At 30.5% G+C, this 18,890-nt stretch overlaps 3 protein-coding genes across 3 annotated transcripts; all 3 read left to right on the top strand.

Moving 5' to 3' along the window:
• Positions 1 to 3,409: 3,409 nt before the first annotated feature.
• Positions 3,410 to 5,227, top strand: LOC118050127 (probable xyloglucan galactosyltransferase GT12). The gene has a single exon (XM_035060407.2). The coding sequence runs from the start codon at positions 3,572 to 3,574 to the stop codon at positions 5,225 to 5,227; it is 1,656 nt and encodes a 551-aa protein (XP_034916298.1). The 5' UTR covers positions 3,410 to 3,571.
• Positions 5,228 to 7,340: 2,113 nt separating this feature from the next.
• On the top strand, positions 7,341 to 10,348 carry LOC118040749 (probable aldo-keto reductase 2). The gene is made up of 4 exons (XM_035047773.2): positions 7,341 to 7,970; positions 8,292 to 8,464; positions 8,580 to 8,682; positions 9,667 to 10,348. Exons 1-4 carry the CDS (start codon positions 7,548 to 7,550, stop codon positions 10,003 to 10,005), a joined length of 1,038 nt encoding a protein of 345 aa, XP_034903664.1. The 5' UTR covers positions 7,341 to 7,547; the 3' UTR covers positions 10,006 to 10,348.
• Positions 10,349 to 15,483: 5,135 nt separating this feature from the next.
• On the top strand, positions 15,484 to 16,923 carry LOC118040757 (uncharacterized). The gene has a single exon (XM_035047786.2). The coding sequence runs from the start codon at positions 16,038 to 16,040 to the stop codon at positions 16,797 to 16,799; it is 762 nt and encodes a 253-aa protein (XP_034903677.1). The 5' UTR covers positions 15,484 to 16,037; the 3' UTR covers positions 16,800 to 16,923.
• Positions 16,924 to 18,890: the final 1,967 nt, after the last annotated feature.

Below are 18,890 nucleotides of genomic sequence, written 5' to 3'. Positions count from 1 at the left end.
TTAATTTATTTCTTACCTAATTTATTTAAAAAAAAAAAACACATCATGACTAAAAATTAAAAGCAAAAGAAATACTTACAAATAAATTCTAATTTAACATGTTTTTAAAAAAAATTTAAAAAGATAAAATATTAAGTCAATTTGGATTTCATGGATCACTTCGTCAAACATAGATCTAAGTCATAAACTTAATTAGGTTTAATGAATTTTATTATATTTATTTTTCACCTAAATAAAAAATAAATATAAAAAAGTCTGAAAAAAACCCAACGTTGTTGGCCTTCAAAAAAACAAAAAGCCTAACTTCGGGGGCCTTTTAACCCCGCCCACATGCTCACGCCTTCTAGCTCTCTTTTAATTTTTTGTATCTATTAAAAGGTCTTTAATATTATTTTTTTAAAAAAAATGAATGCAAATTTCTGCAACTAAAGGGTCACTGAAAAATTAAGGTTTCAGATTCTTTTACTAAAAAACCATTTTCAACTTTTTAATAAAGAATTAAGGTTTCTGATAAGGATGATTCATCCATTTAATAAATTAATATCTCACGCGATAAATCCTTTAAATAATAATAATAATAATATCTCCACTTTTGTAACACTGTATGCACTGGCACAGTATTTTTCTTGTTTTTCCTTCTTTTCAACCCAGATCAGAGAGGGTTGCTAATGAAGAAAAAAGCAACCTATGTCCCTCTTTTACTCTGCCCTTCATTTCCTTTTTCTATGTGCAGAAAAGTAGAAGAAAGAGTAGAAAAAGAAAAGGGAGCTTGAAAGAAGTGGAGGTCGTTTATATATATATATATATATAGCCATCGAATGTGGCTAGTTTCGGGAGCAACACGGCCTGATCTATCTCCTGCTGATCATCCATTGCTGGGTTTTTAGGGTTTGAGCAATGATGTTTGCCGTCGAAATCTGTATAGGGCAAGCCGATAGGTTGAGCTGGGAAGGAAAGAGGGGAAAAAAAGTTGTTTGTTTAACAAATAGATGATTTATACCGATTATAGACGAGGAGAGGAAGTGGAAGGAGGGGTAGAATAAGCTTACAAAAAGGGGTAATATTTTAACAGAGAATCAGAGGGTATGCGTTTTTTTATAATATTTCTGTGTGTGTTCATTATCTGTTTTTTGAACTAGAGATGCTTTGTTTTTTATGGGTTTTTCAATTCTGAATTTTCTTCAAGTTTTCACTTAGAAAGGAACTACCTTTTACTTCAATTTCATATAGGGTGTGAGACTCATTTATGTTATGCATAATATATTATCAAACCCGACGTGACCTGAGATTAAACCAATTAAGAAGCAACGTCTCAAGTAAAAATATTTTAAAAAAATATATTTAAAGTTTTAATATTTCATATAAAAAAATTAAAAAAAATATAAATATAAATATATATATTTAAATAATAATATTTAAAAATTATTTTAAAAAAAATTTATTTCACATTGAAAAGATATTATATATATTATCCTAGTTAAAATATTTAAATTAAAATAGATTTATTATTTTATATTGAAAAAACATAATTTTTTTTCTTGTAAATATAAATATATATACTAAAAAGTTTAAAATTTTTTATTTAATTTTAAAAAGAATTAATAACTAATTAAACAATATCAAGTTAACCTGATTGGCTGGCTGGAATTTAATTTCTATGATGAACACTCGTGACATGATTGACATCAATGCTTTTGTTAATGGTCTTTCACGCAAATTGTTGATATGTTTTATCTTCGAAGTAGGATTTGTGTGGGCCTCTTAACTACCTTTTTTTTTATTTTATTGTTTTTCCTATTTTCAACCTTTTATGCTTTCCTAGTTCTTTTTTCCATCTCTAATCCTTCGCACTTCACTGCCGACAATTGTGTTTTTTACCCCCCTATATCTTTTTATTATTAAATGAAAATTCCATTCAAAAACTTAAATAAGTTTTAAGATGTATATATATATAATATATATTTTTTATTAAAAGTTTTTTATTTGAAATGCGCTTAGACCTACATTATTTTATGTTTTATTTTTTTATCAAATAAATAAAAATAATAAAATTTAAACTTGTGATTGCTGCTTTGATTATCAAGATTCTAATATTATATTAAAAAATCAATTCAATTTAAAAATTTAAATTTTTTAATAAAATTGCTTGATTTATTTATATTATTCTTTAGTATTGTTTACTTTGTTATCCCATGTTGTATATGATGCTGCTTTTTTTTGTTTTATTTGATCGCTTTTTCTCTCAATTGTTATTAATTCTTGAGTTTGGCATTCTCGCTAAGGTTTCTTTGAAAGGAATTATTGTTTTGATTTACCAAATTAATAAGTTAATTAAAGACTCGTTGCAAAACTATACACAGGATTTTTATTTTATTATAATGTTTTTAATAAACACCTTCCAAAGAGTGAGATCAAATTAAAGGCTATTATTAGCTAGAGTATAGAGGTTTGATCTCCGTGGTTGGGTGTAGGATTCTGCTGAAAAATCCTACGTTGAATTGGCATAGGTGTGTTCTTGTTGTTTTATATATATAAAGCAATGGATTTGTCTCCCAGTAAAAAAGAAAAAAATCAAGGGTGTAGGATTTTAAAAGAAAATGCATGTGCCTTACAACTGTGTTTGTTTTTTTTTTTTAAAAAAAAGTGATTTTGAAATTTTATTTTATTTTTTTTAAAATTATTTTTTTATCATTTTAATTTAGTGATATTAAAAATATATTTTAAAAATAAAAAAATATTATTTTATTATATTTTAAAATAAAATATAATTTAAAAATCAACTACTTACCACAATCACAAATATATTTAAATTAAAAATATTCATATAAAAAAGGAAAGAGTTGAAGAGCAGCCTCTCATTTTTCATCAAAATAGTATTTTGAAAACACGGTTAAAATTATATTTTTTTAAAAAAAATTAATTTTTTAAATTATTTTAATATACTGATATTAAAAATAATTTTAAAAATAAAAATATATTATTTTAATATATTTCTAAATAAAAAATACTTTTATAATCACTATAATAATCACAAACAACTCCAATTTTAATTTATAAAAGCAACCACAAGTTTAAGCAAAGGGTGATCTTGCACTCGTATTGAACAAGTAAAACCTATACGAAGACAGAACAGGAAATCTATTAATACGTGAGATTGCACCCCTCTCAGGTTTCCATGAACAGTCGCAAGGTTTCCTTAACTAGTTCCATGCTTTTTAATGCCTTCCAAAACCTTTGCATCTGGCATCATAACAATTAGGAAACAAATAAATAAAATAAAATCCAGCTTTTATTTTCCATAAATTAATTTAAATTAAAAGGGTCAGGATTTTCAGTAGCAGAACCATATCATTGCCAATAAAATCCAGAAACAAAAGAAAGGGAGAAAATCCAGCTTCTAGTACCTCCTTTAATCATTCTTCTCATAAAACTCTCTCTTGCTCACTCTGTAAACACCATGCTTGCTTCTTATACAACTATTCAAGACTCATCAGGGGTTTTTGTGTTTTAGTTCTTCTTCGGGTTTATTGGGATTCTTTCGCTTGTCGGAAAATGCTGTGCTGTTGAGAGAATGGAGAGACTACCCATTATCCGAAACTGGTTTGTCTTCCTTGTTGCCTTCTCCTTCTTCGTTGTGTTTTTTAAGGCTTTTGATTATTCTGCTTTAAGTGCCGATGGAACAAACAGCGCCACCTCTTTAATCGGCGTCTTTGTCACTTCCTTTAACAACCTCCATGCCCGTAAACCTAATCACTCTCTCGATGTCCCTCAAATGTTCAACCAAAACGCTTCTCCTGATCCATTAGTCGATACTGATAATCCTTTTATTGATGTAATCGAGTCTCTTGATCAAGCAAATAAGCTTGCTGTGAACAAGAATACTACAATGGCCGCGAGAACCAAGAGACCAGCAGATTCTTGCGAGGGTCGTTACATATATGTTCATCATCTTCCTCGCCGATTCAATGATGATGTACTGAAAAATTGCTCTGTACTTGTGAAATGGTTAGACATGTGCCCGTTCTTGACGAACTCGGGCTTCGGTCCTCAGGTTGAGAATTCTGAGGGGGTTTTGTCCGAAAAGAGTTGGTTTACAACCAACCAGTTCCTTTTAGAAGTCATATTTCATGAGAGGATGAAGAAGTACAAGTGTTTGACTAAGAACTCATCGTTCGCCAACGCCATTTATGTGCCGTTCTTTGCTGGCTTGGATGCCGGACGCTACCTGTGGGGTCACAACATATCAATGAGGGACACTTTAGGTTCTGATCTTGTCAAGTGGCTTGCGCAGCAGCCGGAATGGAAAAGGATGTGGGGAAGAGACCATTTCTTTGTTCTGGGTAGGATTGGTTGGGATTTTCGAAGACAAACTGATCATGACTCCGATTGGGGTAGCAAGCTTATGACCTTGCCTGAATCGATGAACCTGACAGCGTTGTCACTCGAAACAACGTCATGGAGCAATGAATTTGCAATACCATATCCCACATATTTCCATCCTTCAAGTGACGATGAGGTATTCCGGTGGCAAAACAGAGTGCAGAGCCATAACAGGCGCTACCTGTTTGCTTTCGCAGGCGCCTCGAGACCTAGTGCGAACGATTCTATACGAAAGGAGATTATCCACCAATGCTTAGCTTCAAGGAGGACATGCAACTTTCTTCGTTGTAATTCTGGGGGCGAAAGCAGATGTGATAACCCTGCTGAAGTGATTAAAGTGTTTCAAGACTCGGTTTTCTGCTTACAGCCTCCCGGGGACTCCTACACCAGGAGATCCATTTTCGACTCGATTTTGGCTGGTTGCATTCCAGTCTTCTTCCATCCATTCTCTGCTTACGCGCAGTATACATGGCATTTACAGAGGGATTACTGGAGGTATTCTGTGTTCATACCAATCGACCTTGTAAAAGATGGGTTTGTCAGCATCAAGCAGGTATTACTTCAAATCTCGGACAACGAAATGTTGGCAATGAGAAAGGAGGTCATAAAGCTGATCCCAAGAGTAATATATGCAGATCCCAGGTCTAAATTAGAGACCCTTGAAGATGCATTCGACATAACATTGAAGGGAGTCCTGCATAGAATAGGAAAAGTGAGAAATAATATCAACAAGGGGAGGGATCCTAGTAATGGCTTTGCAGAAGAGAATAGCTGGAAGATGAAATTATCTGGGATTGGAGTGGAAGAAGAGTGGGATCATTTCATTGATACTTCAATGAGATATTAACACAATAAAAAAAAAGAAAAAAAAAAGCTAAGTCATATCGGATTGAAAATAAAGAAAAAAAAAGTTCCTGAGTAGTGAACCCTGCCAAACATACAGTTTCAAAATTACAATCTGCAATTTTCGTACTTTTCTAGTGCTTTAACTATGTGATGGCATTCCTTTGATTAATTCTACCTAATATTTGTGTGATCCTTTTCTTATAATCTTGTTAAATGTATTTAGTTCTTAGAAGAAGAAGAAGAAGAAGAAGAAGAAGAAGAAGAACTTCAATTTTCATTAAAAAAAATAAAAAAAGAAGGGAGTATAATGTGTGTTCTGTGTATGAAACACTAACACCTATTTATTTTTACTTTTTAAATTTATTTTTAAAAAAATTTAAAATTTTTTATTTTTTTTCTTTGTTTCAATTAATATTTTTTGATATTTTCAAATCATTTTGATTTGCTGATATCAAAAATAATTTTAAAAAAATAAAAAAATATATTATTTTGATGCATTTTAAAAAACACTTTAAAAAACAATTACAACCATACTTCCAATCAAACCATAAATGTTCATTTATAACAAATAATATTATGATTATATATTTTTCGTTATTTACAATCTCTAATAATAATAATTAAAAAAGACGCAAGATATATAATGTCATTATCACCTTTTATTTGAACAAAAAAGACAAAGTAAAAAGCTTGCAACTTTAGAAACAATGTTGGCACACAGACAATGCGAGTTCTCCATTAAGATATCCATTTTGAAGTTTTGTTACTTCCAAGTTTAATTTTTGTTACTTCCATTTTGAAGATATCCCATTCTCATTAAGATATACTATCAAACTTAAACAAGAGCAAATTTGATAGTTCAATAAGACGAGAACAAAATAAATTCAACATCATAAATGCTAGTTCATGCAAAGAATTGAGCTATAGATATGTTTCAAATAATATATGATAGTATAGTTTGACAAATTTAATGAAAATCATCTAATAAAATTTGATCCTTTGAAAATAATATGTTCAAACTCCTTTTGAACTTGAAAATATACCAAAATATAATTTTATATGTCTAGTATTTCCTTCTAAAATTTCAAATCAATTTGATGTAAGGTTTGAAAGATATATTCGAATCTTGTAAAACTAGTCATCAAATATTTTAATGTCAAGTTTGGACTAAGTTTAACAATTTTATTGATTTTGCAAGAGACTAATTTTACTTGATTTTTAAATTTTTAATTTGATTATATACACACACTTGTAAAATTATATAATTTTATGATTTAATTGGGATGTTAACAATGGATTAGGTTGGTTTTTGTTATTGATGTAGTTAAGACTTGTTTGTTTCTGCGTTTTAAAAGCACTTTTTAAAAAATTTGAATTTTATTTTTTTTTTTATTAACTTTAAATTAATATGTTTTTTAATGTTTTTAAATCATTTTGAATGTGCTGATTATCAAAAATAATTTTTAAAAATAAAAAATATATTATTAATGACATGAAAAAGTTATTTGAAAAGTAATTACAATATCTCTGCCAAACAAAAAAGAGTAATTAAATTTTATGAACGGATTCTTGATTAATTTATTCTGCACAAAAATTGGAGAAGGGTTTGCATGGTCTTGATGGAAAATGATGTTGAAATTACCATATCAAAGATGATGTTGTTGATGGAAAATGAGAATTTAAATTGGAAGGATTTGGGGTTTCTTGAGAAACTAAAAGCACACAAGTTCTCTCAATTATGTTTGCTAAAAATAATCTTTTATTTTTTCTAGTTTTTAATTTTATTAAATTCAATCTTTCTATGTTTCTTTTAAAGTTTTTAATACCTTTTGGGTTATTTTCAGTTATTCCATAAACTTCAGGGATGGAATTCAAATTTATGCATATTTTCCATTACCGTAACGCACTAAAATTGACGGATATTGGGACTACAGGGAAAGTCAAGGGATCTAATTAATACAGATCAAAGTTTTAGGATAAATATTGAGACACCTTGTAAATCAACGGTGAGAAAATTAACGCTTAAAAGCGAGAAAAAAAAGGAAAAAGAAAATTCTAATATTACGCAAGTCCTTACGTCAGCAACATTTTAGGTGTCTGATTGGTAGTTGGGACACAAGGAAAGGAAAAATGCTTTTGACGACACCAACCATCACCACCATGGAAATATGAAGGTCTCAGACACACTCCCACACTTTATTTATAGCAGTTTCGTTCGCAACGCCATTATCGGTATTGATTGCTGTTGAGTTGAGCTCACGCACACACAGAGAGTCCTTCATTCTTGAAAATCTAATTAGTTAAGAACAGGAGAGAAAGAGATGGCAACAGTAGTGAAAAGGATCAAGCTGGGATCACAGGGCCTTGAAGTATCAGCGCAGGGACTTGGATGCATGGGCATGTCTGCCTTCTATGGCCCTCCAAAACCTGAATCCGACATGATCGCCCTCATCCACCATGCCATCAGCTCCGGTGTCACTTTCCTCGATACCTCTGATATGTATGGACCCCACACCAACGAAATCCTTCTGGGCAAGGCTTTGAAGGCCGGGTCAGGATTGAGGGAGAAAGTTGAACTGGCTACCAAATTTGGTATTAGCTTTCAAGACGGCAAGAGGGAGATTCGAGGGGATCCTGCTTATGTGAGATCTGCTTGTGAGGCCAGCTTGAAACGCCTTCAACTTGACTGCATTGATCTTTATTACCAGCATCGCATTGATACCAAAGTTCCCATTGAAGTCACGGTATTTCTCTTTAATTATTTTTCTATATACATAGAGTTCTAATTAAATATTTAATAGATGGATAAATTTTCATTTTGCTTGTAGATGTGTTTTTATGTTGTTTCGGGGGATATATCCAAAAACCCTTACGCTTTGACATGAATCCACTTAAATCATAAGAGTAGTCATGGTACTGATTCTGCCTTGTGTGTTATGTGCATTGACATTTTCTCTTGTAGTCTGATCGATGCTCGCATTGTTACTACTAGGTATCCCTTTTATATATGCAATCTAGTTTCAAATATTTTGTTGTTGAGCAGTCATAATGCTTTCCTTTGCTAGATGGGGGAGCTCAAGAAACTAGTTGAAGAAGGTAAAATAAAGTATATAGGTCTGTCTGAGGCCTCTGCTTCAACAATCAGAAGAGCTCATGCTGTTCATCCGGTAACTGCTGTGCAATTGGAGTGGTCATTGTGGTCAAGAGATGTGGAGGAAGAGATTGTTCCTACCTGCAGGTGAGGCATTAATGAGAAAAACTAATTTCTTTTCGAGATCAAAATAACTAAAGCTTTAAAATGATTATAGGATGCTTGGATATGCAGATTCTGATCTTATCTTCTAATTTCTCAGAGAACTTGGCATTGGGATTGTTGCATACAGTCCTCTAGGACGGGGATTCTTTTCATCAGGGCCTAAGTTGGTTGAGAGCTTTACAGAGGGTGACTTCCGAAAGGTTGGTACTGCTCTTTGTGAATACAGAGTTTCTGTCTGTAATACATCTGCCGTAAATAACCAATTGTGCTAACATAAAACTCTTATAGTTTGGAAAAGAAGGAATGTGACAAATTATATCTCCTCCTTTGGTGGGTTACATATTGGTTAACTTACAGGCCTCAGAAAACTCTGCCTCTTCCATTTTATGGAGTGGTTTGGAGTCAAAACTCTGTAAAAAAACACTTTCGTAGAGAGAGAGTTCCTGCTTTGAGATCATGATATTTTAGCTAGCATTTCCTTCATAGTTGCTTTATTCCAACAAAGATGTTTTCCACCTTGGATTGATTCAAGATTCTGATTCAAATAGCACCTGGATAGCTTATAAACCACAAACTGAAGCTACAAACACCCCAATACCCACCCAAAGCCTATTTTCCCATTTCCTAACCTGTCAATTCTGTTAGAACTTGTAAACCATAGTATTTAGGTGCTGTAATTGAAGATCCTGCAACAGGTTCAATCAAATAAAACATTAAGTCAAGGACTTTAGTTTGTCCCATGTCCAAACAAAGAGTTCTGCATGTTTAATGTTTTTGCTTGAATCTTTTGATTTCCCAGTCATGCACTAAACAGAGGGCTAGAGAAACACAAGCTCATGGGTAGAATACCTTCTTTTTCCGATAGTCCGAATACAGTGCTTTTGGCTCCGTAAAGTCTGTTCACTCACTTTATATGAAGGCAATTTGGCATGTTTGCACCCATAGAACCTGCATAGTATACAACATCATGATGACTAGTTTGGTTTGTTAGAGAACATATGTTTTTTGCTTTTGATATTTTGATGTGTTATGGAAAAGTTGTTCCTGTTATCTTACAGTGAGCAAGTAGGACATGCTACAAGTACATATGGAATGCCTTGCATAAACCGTACATCAATGATAATTTCCTTTTTGATGAGTTGTTTCAAGCTTAGCTTCTGAAATTAGTGTTTCAATTGCCTCAGCATCTGCCTAGGTTCCAACCTGAAAATCTAGACCATAACAGACAACTATTTGAGCGGGTTAATGAAATCGCCGCAAGGAAACAGTGCACTCCATCACAACTAGCATTGGCCTGGGTACACCACCAGGGTGATGATGTATGCCCAATTCCTGGAACTACCAAGATCGAAAACTTCAACCAGAACGTTGGAGCGTTGTCTGTCAAACTAACACCAGAAGAAATGGCTGAACTCGAATCAATCGCCTCTGCAGGTGCTGTAAAGGGTGACAGATATGAGGGTTCCATGTTTACACACAAGAATTCAGATACTCCCCCTCTTTCATCATGGAAAGCTACATAAAGGCACGATGCCATGTCCGGTATCTCGCTGCTGCTTGTGGATTTCAGATGCCTTTGAAGTGTTCTAAAATTGTGGAAGTTTTGTGCTCCATCTAAAGTGAATAAATGTTTCCGCTATCTGATATTATCGTTACCGAGTTCCTGCTTCGGTACAAGAAGACGGATTTTCCTAGTTTCTCTTTTGATATGTAATTATGGAGAGCAAGTAGAACCTCTATGCGCGTGCAATCTGTGATCATGAATCTATTCAAGGATGAATGCGTATTATTATAATTATAATTATAACAAAAACTAAAAAATCTGAAGGGGGGCTATGAGGTGAACCGCTTGTCCTTTTTTTTTTTCCTTAACTCTTTTGTTTTTCCAGTTGTATCTTTTTATTGTCTAATTATATGAAACTACGCTCTAAATTAAAACACTTTAAATTTTCAACAATTTTTATTTTGGTTATTATTTTCTATATGCTTTTAATCCCTGAGTTAGAAAGGAGAAAAAAATTATTAAAAAAACTGCTAAAGAGAGAAAATGGTTAGTTATTTTGTTATTGACATAAAAAATGATCAAACATGGGGTCACTTGGAGAGTTTGGTGCTTGTGGGTTTTTTTTATATATATAAATATGTTTAAAAAAAGATATATTTTGGTTTTTTAGGGTGATTTAAGAACATTTAAAGGTTTGTAAGTGATTTAAAAAGATATTTATGGTGTTTATTATGTGTTTTGTGGTGAGAATAGATTGAAAACTAAAAAGCTCTACCTAGTAATCATTTTGAGTTGGGCATGGTATATATCTGTTTCAAAGAAAAAAAAAAAAAATATATATATATATATATATAGTAAACAATATGATAGAAAAATAGGTCTAACCCAGGTTTTTCTTTAAGGACTTTATATGTTAGGGCACTTAAACCTGCATGCCTGGTTTTATTTAAAAAAAAATTCTTTAACATTGGGTTTTTTATGATTTTTCTTTTTAGTTTTATCATTTATATTGAATTGATTTTGAATTAGTTTATTTTTTTTATCATATAATTACAATAGAAAAAATATTATTGAACTCATTGGAATCCATAACCTAGGTCACAGGTTTGATAAGTTAACCCATATTAATTGAAATCGATCTAATACATCATCGTTTTATTTTTTTTATAAAAAAAGATGTCAGCTTCAATTCTTTTTTTAAAGTCAACTATCTTTTTATCGGTCGTCTATGTTCCTGATCCAGGTCATAAAATGTTGGGCCACTTATACCCAAGTGTTTGACTCGATTTTTTTTAAAAAAATAACCTTTAAAGTTGGGTTTTGATGAATTTTTTTATTATTTTTCATCATTTAACATTAAATTGATTTTGAATTAGTTTTTATTTCTTATAATATAATTAAAATAAAAAAAATGTTATAGAACCCATGTAAATTCATAACTCAGGTTACAAGTTTGATAAGTTAATTCAAGTTGAATAGAATCAATCTAATATGTCATCATTTCAATGTTTGTATATATAAAAAAATGTTGGCTTCAATTTTTTTTTTAAAGTCAAACTTTTTTTTTTATCGGTCATTCAGATTGTCTTTAAACCTAAACGTCTAGTCTTTGTTTTTATGTCATTTTTTCCTTTGTTTTTTTTTCTTTGGACTCGTCTAGTTGATCGAGCCATATCAAGACAACCCTCATATGATTTAATTAAAATCTTAGACTTGGCTAGTACTCAAGTCGGAAGTTTTTAAATTCAACTTGTTAGACTAGGTTTAATGACAATGTTAATGAATTCCCCCACATCTTGGATATTCTTTTTTTATGTTCAAAACTTCTTTAGTGCAACCTCTAGCATAGCGCAGGAAGTAAACTAGTTACAAAAATTAAAATAATAGAAGGGTGACCAACTGACCACTATTCATATGAACAGTGAATAATATACCCAATTTTTTTCTTTCAATTACATTTTACAATGTAATTATATGAAATTAGGCTCCAAATTAAAACTTGGAGCAAAAACATGGCTTACCTGAAATTTGTGAAATTTTTTATAATGTCCAAAAGTTGATTTTGTTTTATTTTCAATCTCTGAGTTAGAGAGAGGAGAGCTATTGAAAAATAGTGAAATAAAGAGAAAATAGTTGGTTGTCGCAATACTGATAACTAAAATAAAATTATTTTTTTATTAAAAAAAATAGTGGATTTCATTTGTGATGTTTTGGTGGCGCATGTAGTGCCATTTAATGACCAAGCTTACCCTTCTACCATGTTCTTAGATGCATCGTTATATTCTTTTTCTTATGAGATAGTGCTTGGTGGTGGATGATGGTCGGTTTGTTGCCAGTGATTATTATTATTTTTTTCTTGCTTTTCTCTCTCTTCCAGAGATGATGCATGTTTGTCCTCTTATCTTTAGATTTATCAATTTTAGTCCTTATAATTTTTATTGTTTATTTTAGTTCTTGGTTCTGTTATAAAAGTTTTAAATGTTTTCAATTTAGTCTTTGAATTATAATTTTTAATATATTGTTTTTTCCAATTCAATTCGTATTTATTTCTATTTTTATTATTTTTTATTGATTTTAATAAACAAATTCAGTAGACACAAATAAGTAAATATCTTATTTTATAGTATCAAATATATTAATTTATATCTATCTTTTAATTTTTTCAATTTTTTTTTGTTATTGTTAACAATTTTATTTTATTTATATAAATAATTATTAATTTATTTGATTAGATGGTGGCATGAAATATTTTATTTCTTCACAAGTCATAAATAGAAGTAACAACCGGATCATGCGTGTTGAAATCTCAAATTCTCAATCCATAGATATCTGTTTTGTCCCTGAATGTCTTGATTACATTAGGAGAAATGACAATCTTGAAAACTTTATCCATAAAAAGACACCATTTCTAGCTTGGTATAAAGATTCATCATGTTTTTATTTTATCTTTGTAATTTTTTAAATCGCAATGATTGGATGATTATAAACTATAATCTTTATAAAATCACAAATTATATTGTGTATAGCATATGAAAAAAAAGTTATGTAGTGACTCCATGATTAAGAAATGAAAAAATGAGCTAATATTACAAAGATTGGCCTTTTTTGACCTAGGTACCTAATTACATGAATGTTTTTGTAGAGAGTAGAAAATATTTTTCAATCAAATAGAGAACGGGAAAAAAAAATCAATTTAGGGCCTAATTGTAAGGCAAAGAAAATACAGACTATAACAATTTCTAAAAACTACAGGGATTAAAGTGAAAATTAATGAATAACTATGGGATATCAGAAAAACTTATTGTTCCAAACATGCCCTTATTACAAAAATTAAAATAAAAAAAATGGTGAAGTAGCTAACATCCTGAAAGGTCACCCAAACTTCAAAGCAAAGCACAACTCCAGTCACACACACACACCAGACCTCTTGTGGGTAATGTTTATTTGGGATTTTTATAAAGATGATGGTTTAAAGTGTTTTTTATTTAAAAATATATTAAAATAAAAAAAAATTTCCTTTTAAAAAATTATTTTTAATATAAAAAATATTTGAAAACATAATTTTTTTTTATTTTAAATAAAAAAAAATTTAATTTTTAAAAACATAGTAGCGTGGTATGGAGAGAGACATGGTAAAAGGCCTTCCTTTATATAGCTTTCCACGACAACAATGGTGGAGTTTCAGAGTTCTCATGTGTAGAAATATCGTTGCTTCCATATCTATCACCCTTTACAGAATCTGCAGAAGCAATGGATTCTAGCTTAGACATCTCTTCTGGTGTCTGAGCTGGAATATCTAAAAACAGAGTTTTTTATGATTTTGTCTAAAACCTTTATTAACCTTTTATAAGGGACAAAGTTTACTTCAAATATCTTCCTTCTAATTAATAAAGTAGACTTTAACCTTCGTGGCTGGCGAGAAATGCAAGTCCTAACTATAGAATGACATAAGACGTGACATGGTGCGAGTGCAACGTAAGGCGATCCGAATAAATATAAATTTAGATTTTAAATTTATATTTTAATAATAATAAATTTAAATCTTTTTATAATTATTAGAGATTTATAATATTATTAATTTTAAAACTTGTAAAATTAATTGAAATACATGTAAATTAGTTTAAATATTAACTTTAATAAAAAAAAACAAAATTTGAATCGATCGACTTTTATCAAATTAACTTCTCGTCATGTTTTTACTTAAACCCAAACCAATTCAAAATTTAGATTAACCAAATACTAGATCAATTCACCGGACCGGTTGGAAATTCAAAACTATGGAATTATATCCCAGGCCGTCATGATTATTATACTTTTTTTCGAATCGCATAAATTCGTTGACCATAGCTTGTCCTCTCGAAACCAGAGTATTTGAGCCGACAGTTTCAGGTGCCGTCTTCTCTGTCATTGGTTCTTAACCAGATATACTTTTTTTTTAGTGTTTAAACGAGTCAAGTAACAGCTGACGTTGTTGATGCGTGACTTTCCTAGTATCATTTTATGATAACTAAATAACGATTTTCTATAAATAAAATAATTAAATGGATGATGTAATAAATATATTTATAAACTAATAAAATAAATCAAAATTAAAAGAAGATCTGCTTATGCAAAACTAGAATAACAACTTAAATAGTCATGATTTTTTATCCTATTATATTTTATAAACTAACTTAAAATAATTATAATTTTTTTATCTAATCATTAAATTATATTTAAATTTTTACAAGAATTTTTTATAATTATTTTTTATAGTAGTTACAGTGTAACTATATGGACAATTAAATTTTTAAATATAAAAAATTTATCCAATGATACGTGTATCTTTTTTTGTGTTTAAACAAGTTCAGTGACGATTGATTTGGCATTATGGTTACCTGAATTTTTATGAGTTTAAACTATTACAATTTATTAAACCTTTTGAATGAACCAAACCTTTTTTTTTTTAGAGGTACCTTTTTTAAATTATTTGAAGAAAAAAAAAATTGATCTACAAACTAATTCAAAAATATCTTTTATCTTAGGATAAAACAAAAAATTAACTGAAGTTTGAATTGGGTGTTATAACAGGCACTTCAATTTGAACTCCATGCTACAATATCCACTTTAATCACATAATATTTAGACTTGATATTAATTACAACATTCAAAATTAATAACTATACTCTTTTAAATTAAGTTGGCTTTTGTTCAGGTCCCATCGTTATGTGAAGTTTTTCCTTTATGTTATGAGTATTTTTTAAAAGTTTTTATTAGATAAATTGAGGGTTTTTTAATGTCGATACTTATAGAAAAAAGATTATGAAGAAAATAAAAATAAAAAATAATTTTTAAAACTGATGAAAATATTTTTATCACTACATATGATTTTTTTTTCATTTTTATTTCCATCTTAATTATTATATATATATATATATATATATATATATATATATATATATTACTGATGAAATAATTAGCCTAGATATTTTTAATTTGAACAGATCAAAGAATCTGGACCCATTTAAGAGCATGATTATCAGATTCAAAGCTCTTAGATCTGATATTATCATTAAATTCAAGTTTTTTTAAAAATATATTTTTAATAATTTTAAAAATATTGTTATTGCCCGATGCACAGTGCCTTACACTACACTGAAAAAAAACTAAAACAATTATATATTAATAAAAAAACTAGACATTTAATTACTCTTACCCAACCATTCCAAAAGATGCAATCTTGCCTTTCCTTCTAAAGTACATAAATCATGCCGTCGTGGAAAATGTTACCTAACTCATTCTTCAGAGAACCGCTTCACGGGATGGCGGTCGGTTAAGTTCGTCATGGAGAAAAGAGACAGAATTTGCAGGTTTATCAATACTTGACGCCTCTTCCACGACGAAATCAAGAACACCAATTTGATGTGGTTTTTAACGTAACTCCAAAGTATGCATCCCTCAGCCTCCCTTGCACTTCACGTGCCTTTTAAATAAAAACAATTTCTCGTTGGCATAATTATTATATAAATTATCACATCAAGCTGGTACCAGACACAGTTATATTCTTTATCAATGAATAACCCACCAAGAATCACCGGTTCTTCAGGAATCCTGCAATCTCAACCTCCGAGTGATTCCATCTCCGTTGAAACAGTAGAGCACTTGGTCCAAAATCTGATCAAAAGCCGGCACAGAAGGCAAAAATGGATGCACCTCTGCAATCCTAAACCAGTACTAGACCTGAGTAGAGAACCATGGAGAAACCACTTAATCAAGTTCCTGGAATCAACCCCAGTTCATGTTTTTACAATCTCACTGCTTCTCCTTGACGTCATCTTAACTATCCTTGAACTCTCATCTTCTTTACAATCATGCACCCCGGAAGAAGACCATTATAAGAAACACAAAGTTTGGTACCATCTGGCAGGGATTTGTATACTGAGCCTCCTTTCTGCCAAGTCAGTTGCTCTAGTTGTGGGGTTTGGCGGCTCCTTCTTTAAGCGGCCAGGTTACGTTGTCGACGGTGCTGTTGTTATCGGAGCATTATTCTTGGAAACGTTCTTGGGGAAGAAGGGTGGAGGATTGCTTGTAGTCGTGAGTTTATGGCGAGTTGTGAGGCTGGTGGAGAGCGCGTTTGAGTTGAGTGATGAAGCCATTGAAGCACAGATTGAAGGAATAGTAAGCCAGTTTGAAGCACTTAGCAATGAGAATTCAAGGCTGTCGCTGACAATCGCAGAGAAAGATAGTATGATAGAGAAGCTCCAAGAGATAATAGAGAAGCTAGAAAAAGAATTGGATCAGTATAGATCGACACGCTTGTGTTTTGACCACTGATCAATTAGTATATCCCATCTTCTTTAAAGAAAAGAAAAATTCCCAAACCTATATTTATGTGGATAATTAATTTGCTGTACCCTTTAATTAATGCTTCTTTGCATATGATATTATTGCGTTTTAATTATCTCTGTACATTATTTTTGGTGTCGATTCAATAACTGTTCCGTTTTTGTCCTCTCTGTGTTCACTTCTAAACTAGCTGCTGCAGCTATTATTATTATTGCCGCCGCCGCCGCCGCCATTGTTTCTTCCCACTCCCACCAATTCCATTAAAGGCTTATTCAGCTAAGATATCTTGAGTCTGTTGAGCCATCACTTACCAATTATCTATTATTTTCCTCTAACTTTGTTTGATTTCATTTTAAAGAAGGTAAAGATTTGATGCTGCAAGTCTCAACTCAAGAAAACTCCTTATAGATCATAAATAACTTCTTGTATTTGATCAGCTAATGTAATCTAACTCTTTACTCGTTAACCATTTTCTTTTCAGCTCTAATGATACACTGTTCTTCGTTTTCATCCATGTCCAGATCCATACAACTGAATCTGATCTTCCCACATGATATTTTATTGGTCGCTCCTTGTTTTCTGAACTCTCCTCAAATGTTCGTGGTAAAGTCTTGTGACTATCACTGTCGCTAAAAAACAATGGCTTTGTTTATGTCTATCCCATCCCAAACCAATTGTTTCCTCAAGTCCGCCTTCCTCCCGTCGAGTGCTCCTTCTGAGATGCATATAAGTCCCTCTCTGACTTGTAAAAAGCCAGAAACAAGCGTCATATCTTGTTCAGCTCCAAAAATTGTTAGAATGTCAAATATAAACTATATATATATATATATATAGTAATTAGTAGCTTTAATTTGATTGTGTTCTCCAAATATATATATATATATATTTATATATATACACGTTATTGTTATTGTTATTGTTATGTATGCTATTATAGTTACTGAACAGGTTGTTTGATTACTTTAGTTTATTGTCCGAATAAACTAAGATTTCTTTGTAACATATTCAAAAAGTGATCGGAGTTCCTCTTAATATTTACTTAGGCATATATTATTATGGATTGATGGAGTATAATAACAGAATTATTCCTAACAAAAAAAAACTTGTTAAGTAATGCAATTGTGAATAGAATTGTTTTTTTTATAGGATATATTTGATATTAAAAAAATAATTAAAAAAAAAATGATCCGTTCAATATTTTTTAGGCTATATTATAGATACTAATTTGCTCTTCAAAGAACAAAATTTTAACTTTCAAGTTGGGGTTTTTTTTTATCATTTTTTTTTAAATAAATAAATAGTTGAAATACAATCATGTTCTTGAGGGAAGAAAATATACATATATTGAGGGGCTTCACTATCATTTTTTTTTATTAAAATATTTCAAATACAAAATTACCTTTAAGTTTCAATAAAAATAAGGGTAGTTGTAAAGATGTTTTAGTTGTTTTTAAATGATTATAAGACTCAATTTGATGTGATTATCAAACTAGTCTGGCCACCATATTAAACCTAACACGAGTGGTAATGGCAAGTCAAACCTATGCAACTAAGCCTTAGGATTGGCACGAATCTAATATATTTGACAAATTTAAATAATATGAATATGAAATGATACAAGACCAAAACATCTAGACATAACGATTACCCAGATTCACTAGAATCTAACATTTCCAATTACTATTACAATAATTATTTATATTGTTTATTAATTGGCCCACGACAACATCAAGCAGGCCATATATATAGTTCAATTACTAAAAGAAAATGCCAGGTACTAACTCGGTCAATACTAACACATGATATTGTGTATATAGTTTAATAACACTTTATACGGTCATTCGTAAACACAGGAGTACGTGTCTTCGAGATATAAACTATAAAATAATTTTTATTTATTATAATAAAATAACTTATCTTATTATTTTGTAAGATGAGTTACAAATCTTGTAATTACACTAAAAATAATTTTTCAAAACTTTTTATATTTATTTATTTTTAAAAAATTTATCAATAAAAAATACTTTTCAATTAAAAAAAAACTTGACTTAATTTTTATTTTTTTTATTTTAAATGAAA

Source organism: Populus alba, chromosome 14 (genome assembly GCF_005239225.2).
Source record: "Populus alba chromosome 14, ASM523922v2, whole genome shotgun sequence".
Classification (NCBI taxonomy): domain Eukaryota; kingdom Viridiplantae; phylum Streptophyta; class Magnoliopsida; order Malpighiales; family Salicaceae; genus Populus; species Populus alba.
Note: the sequence above shows the minus strand (reverse complement) of the source record. Positions and strands in the feature narration are given on the sequence as shown.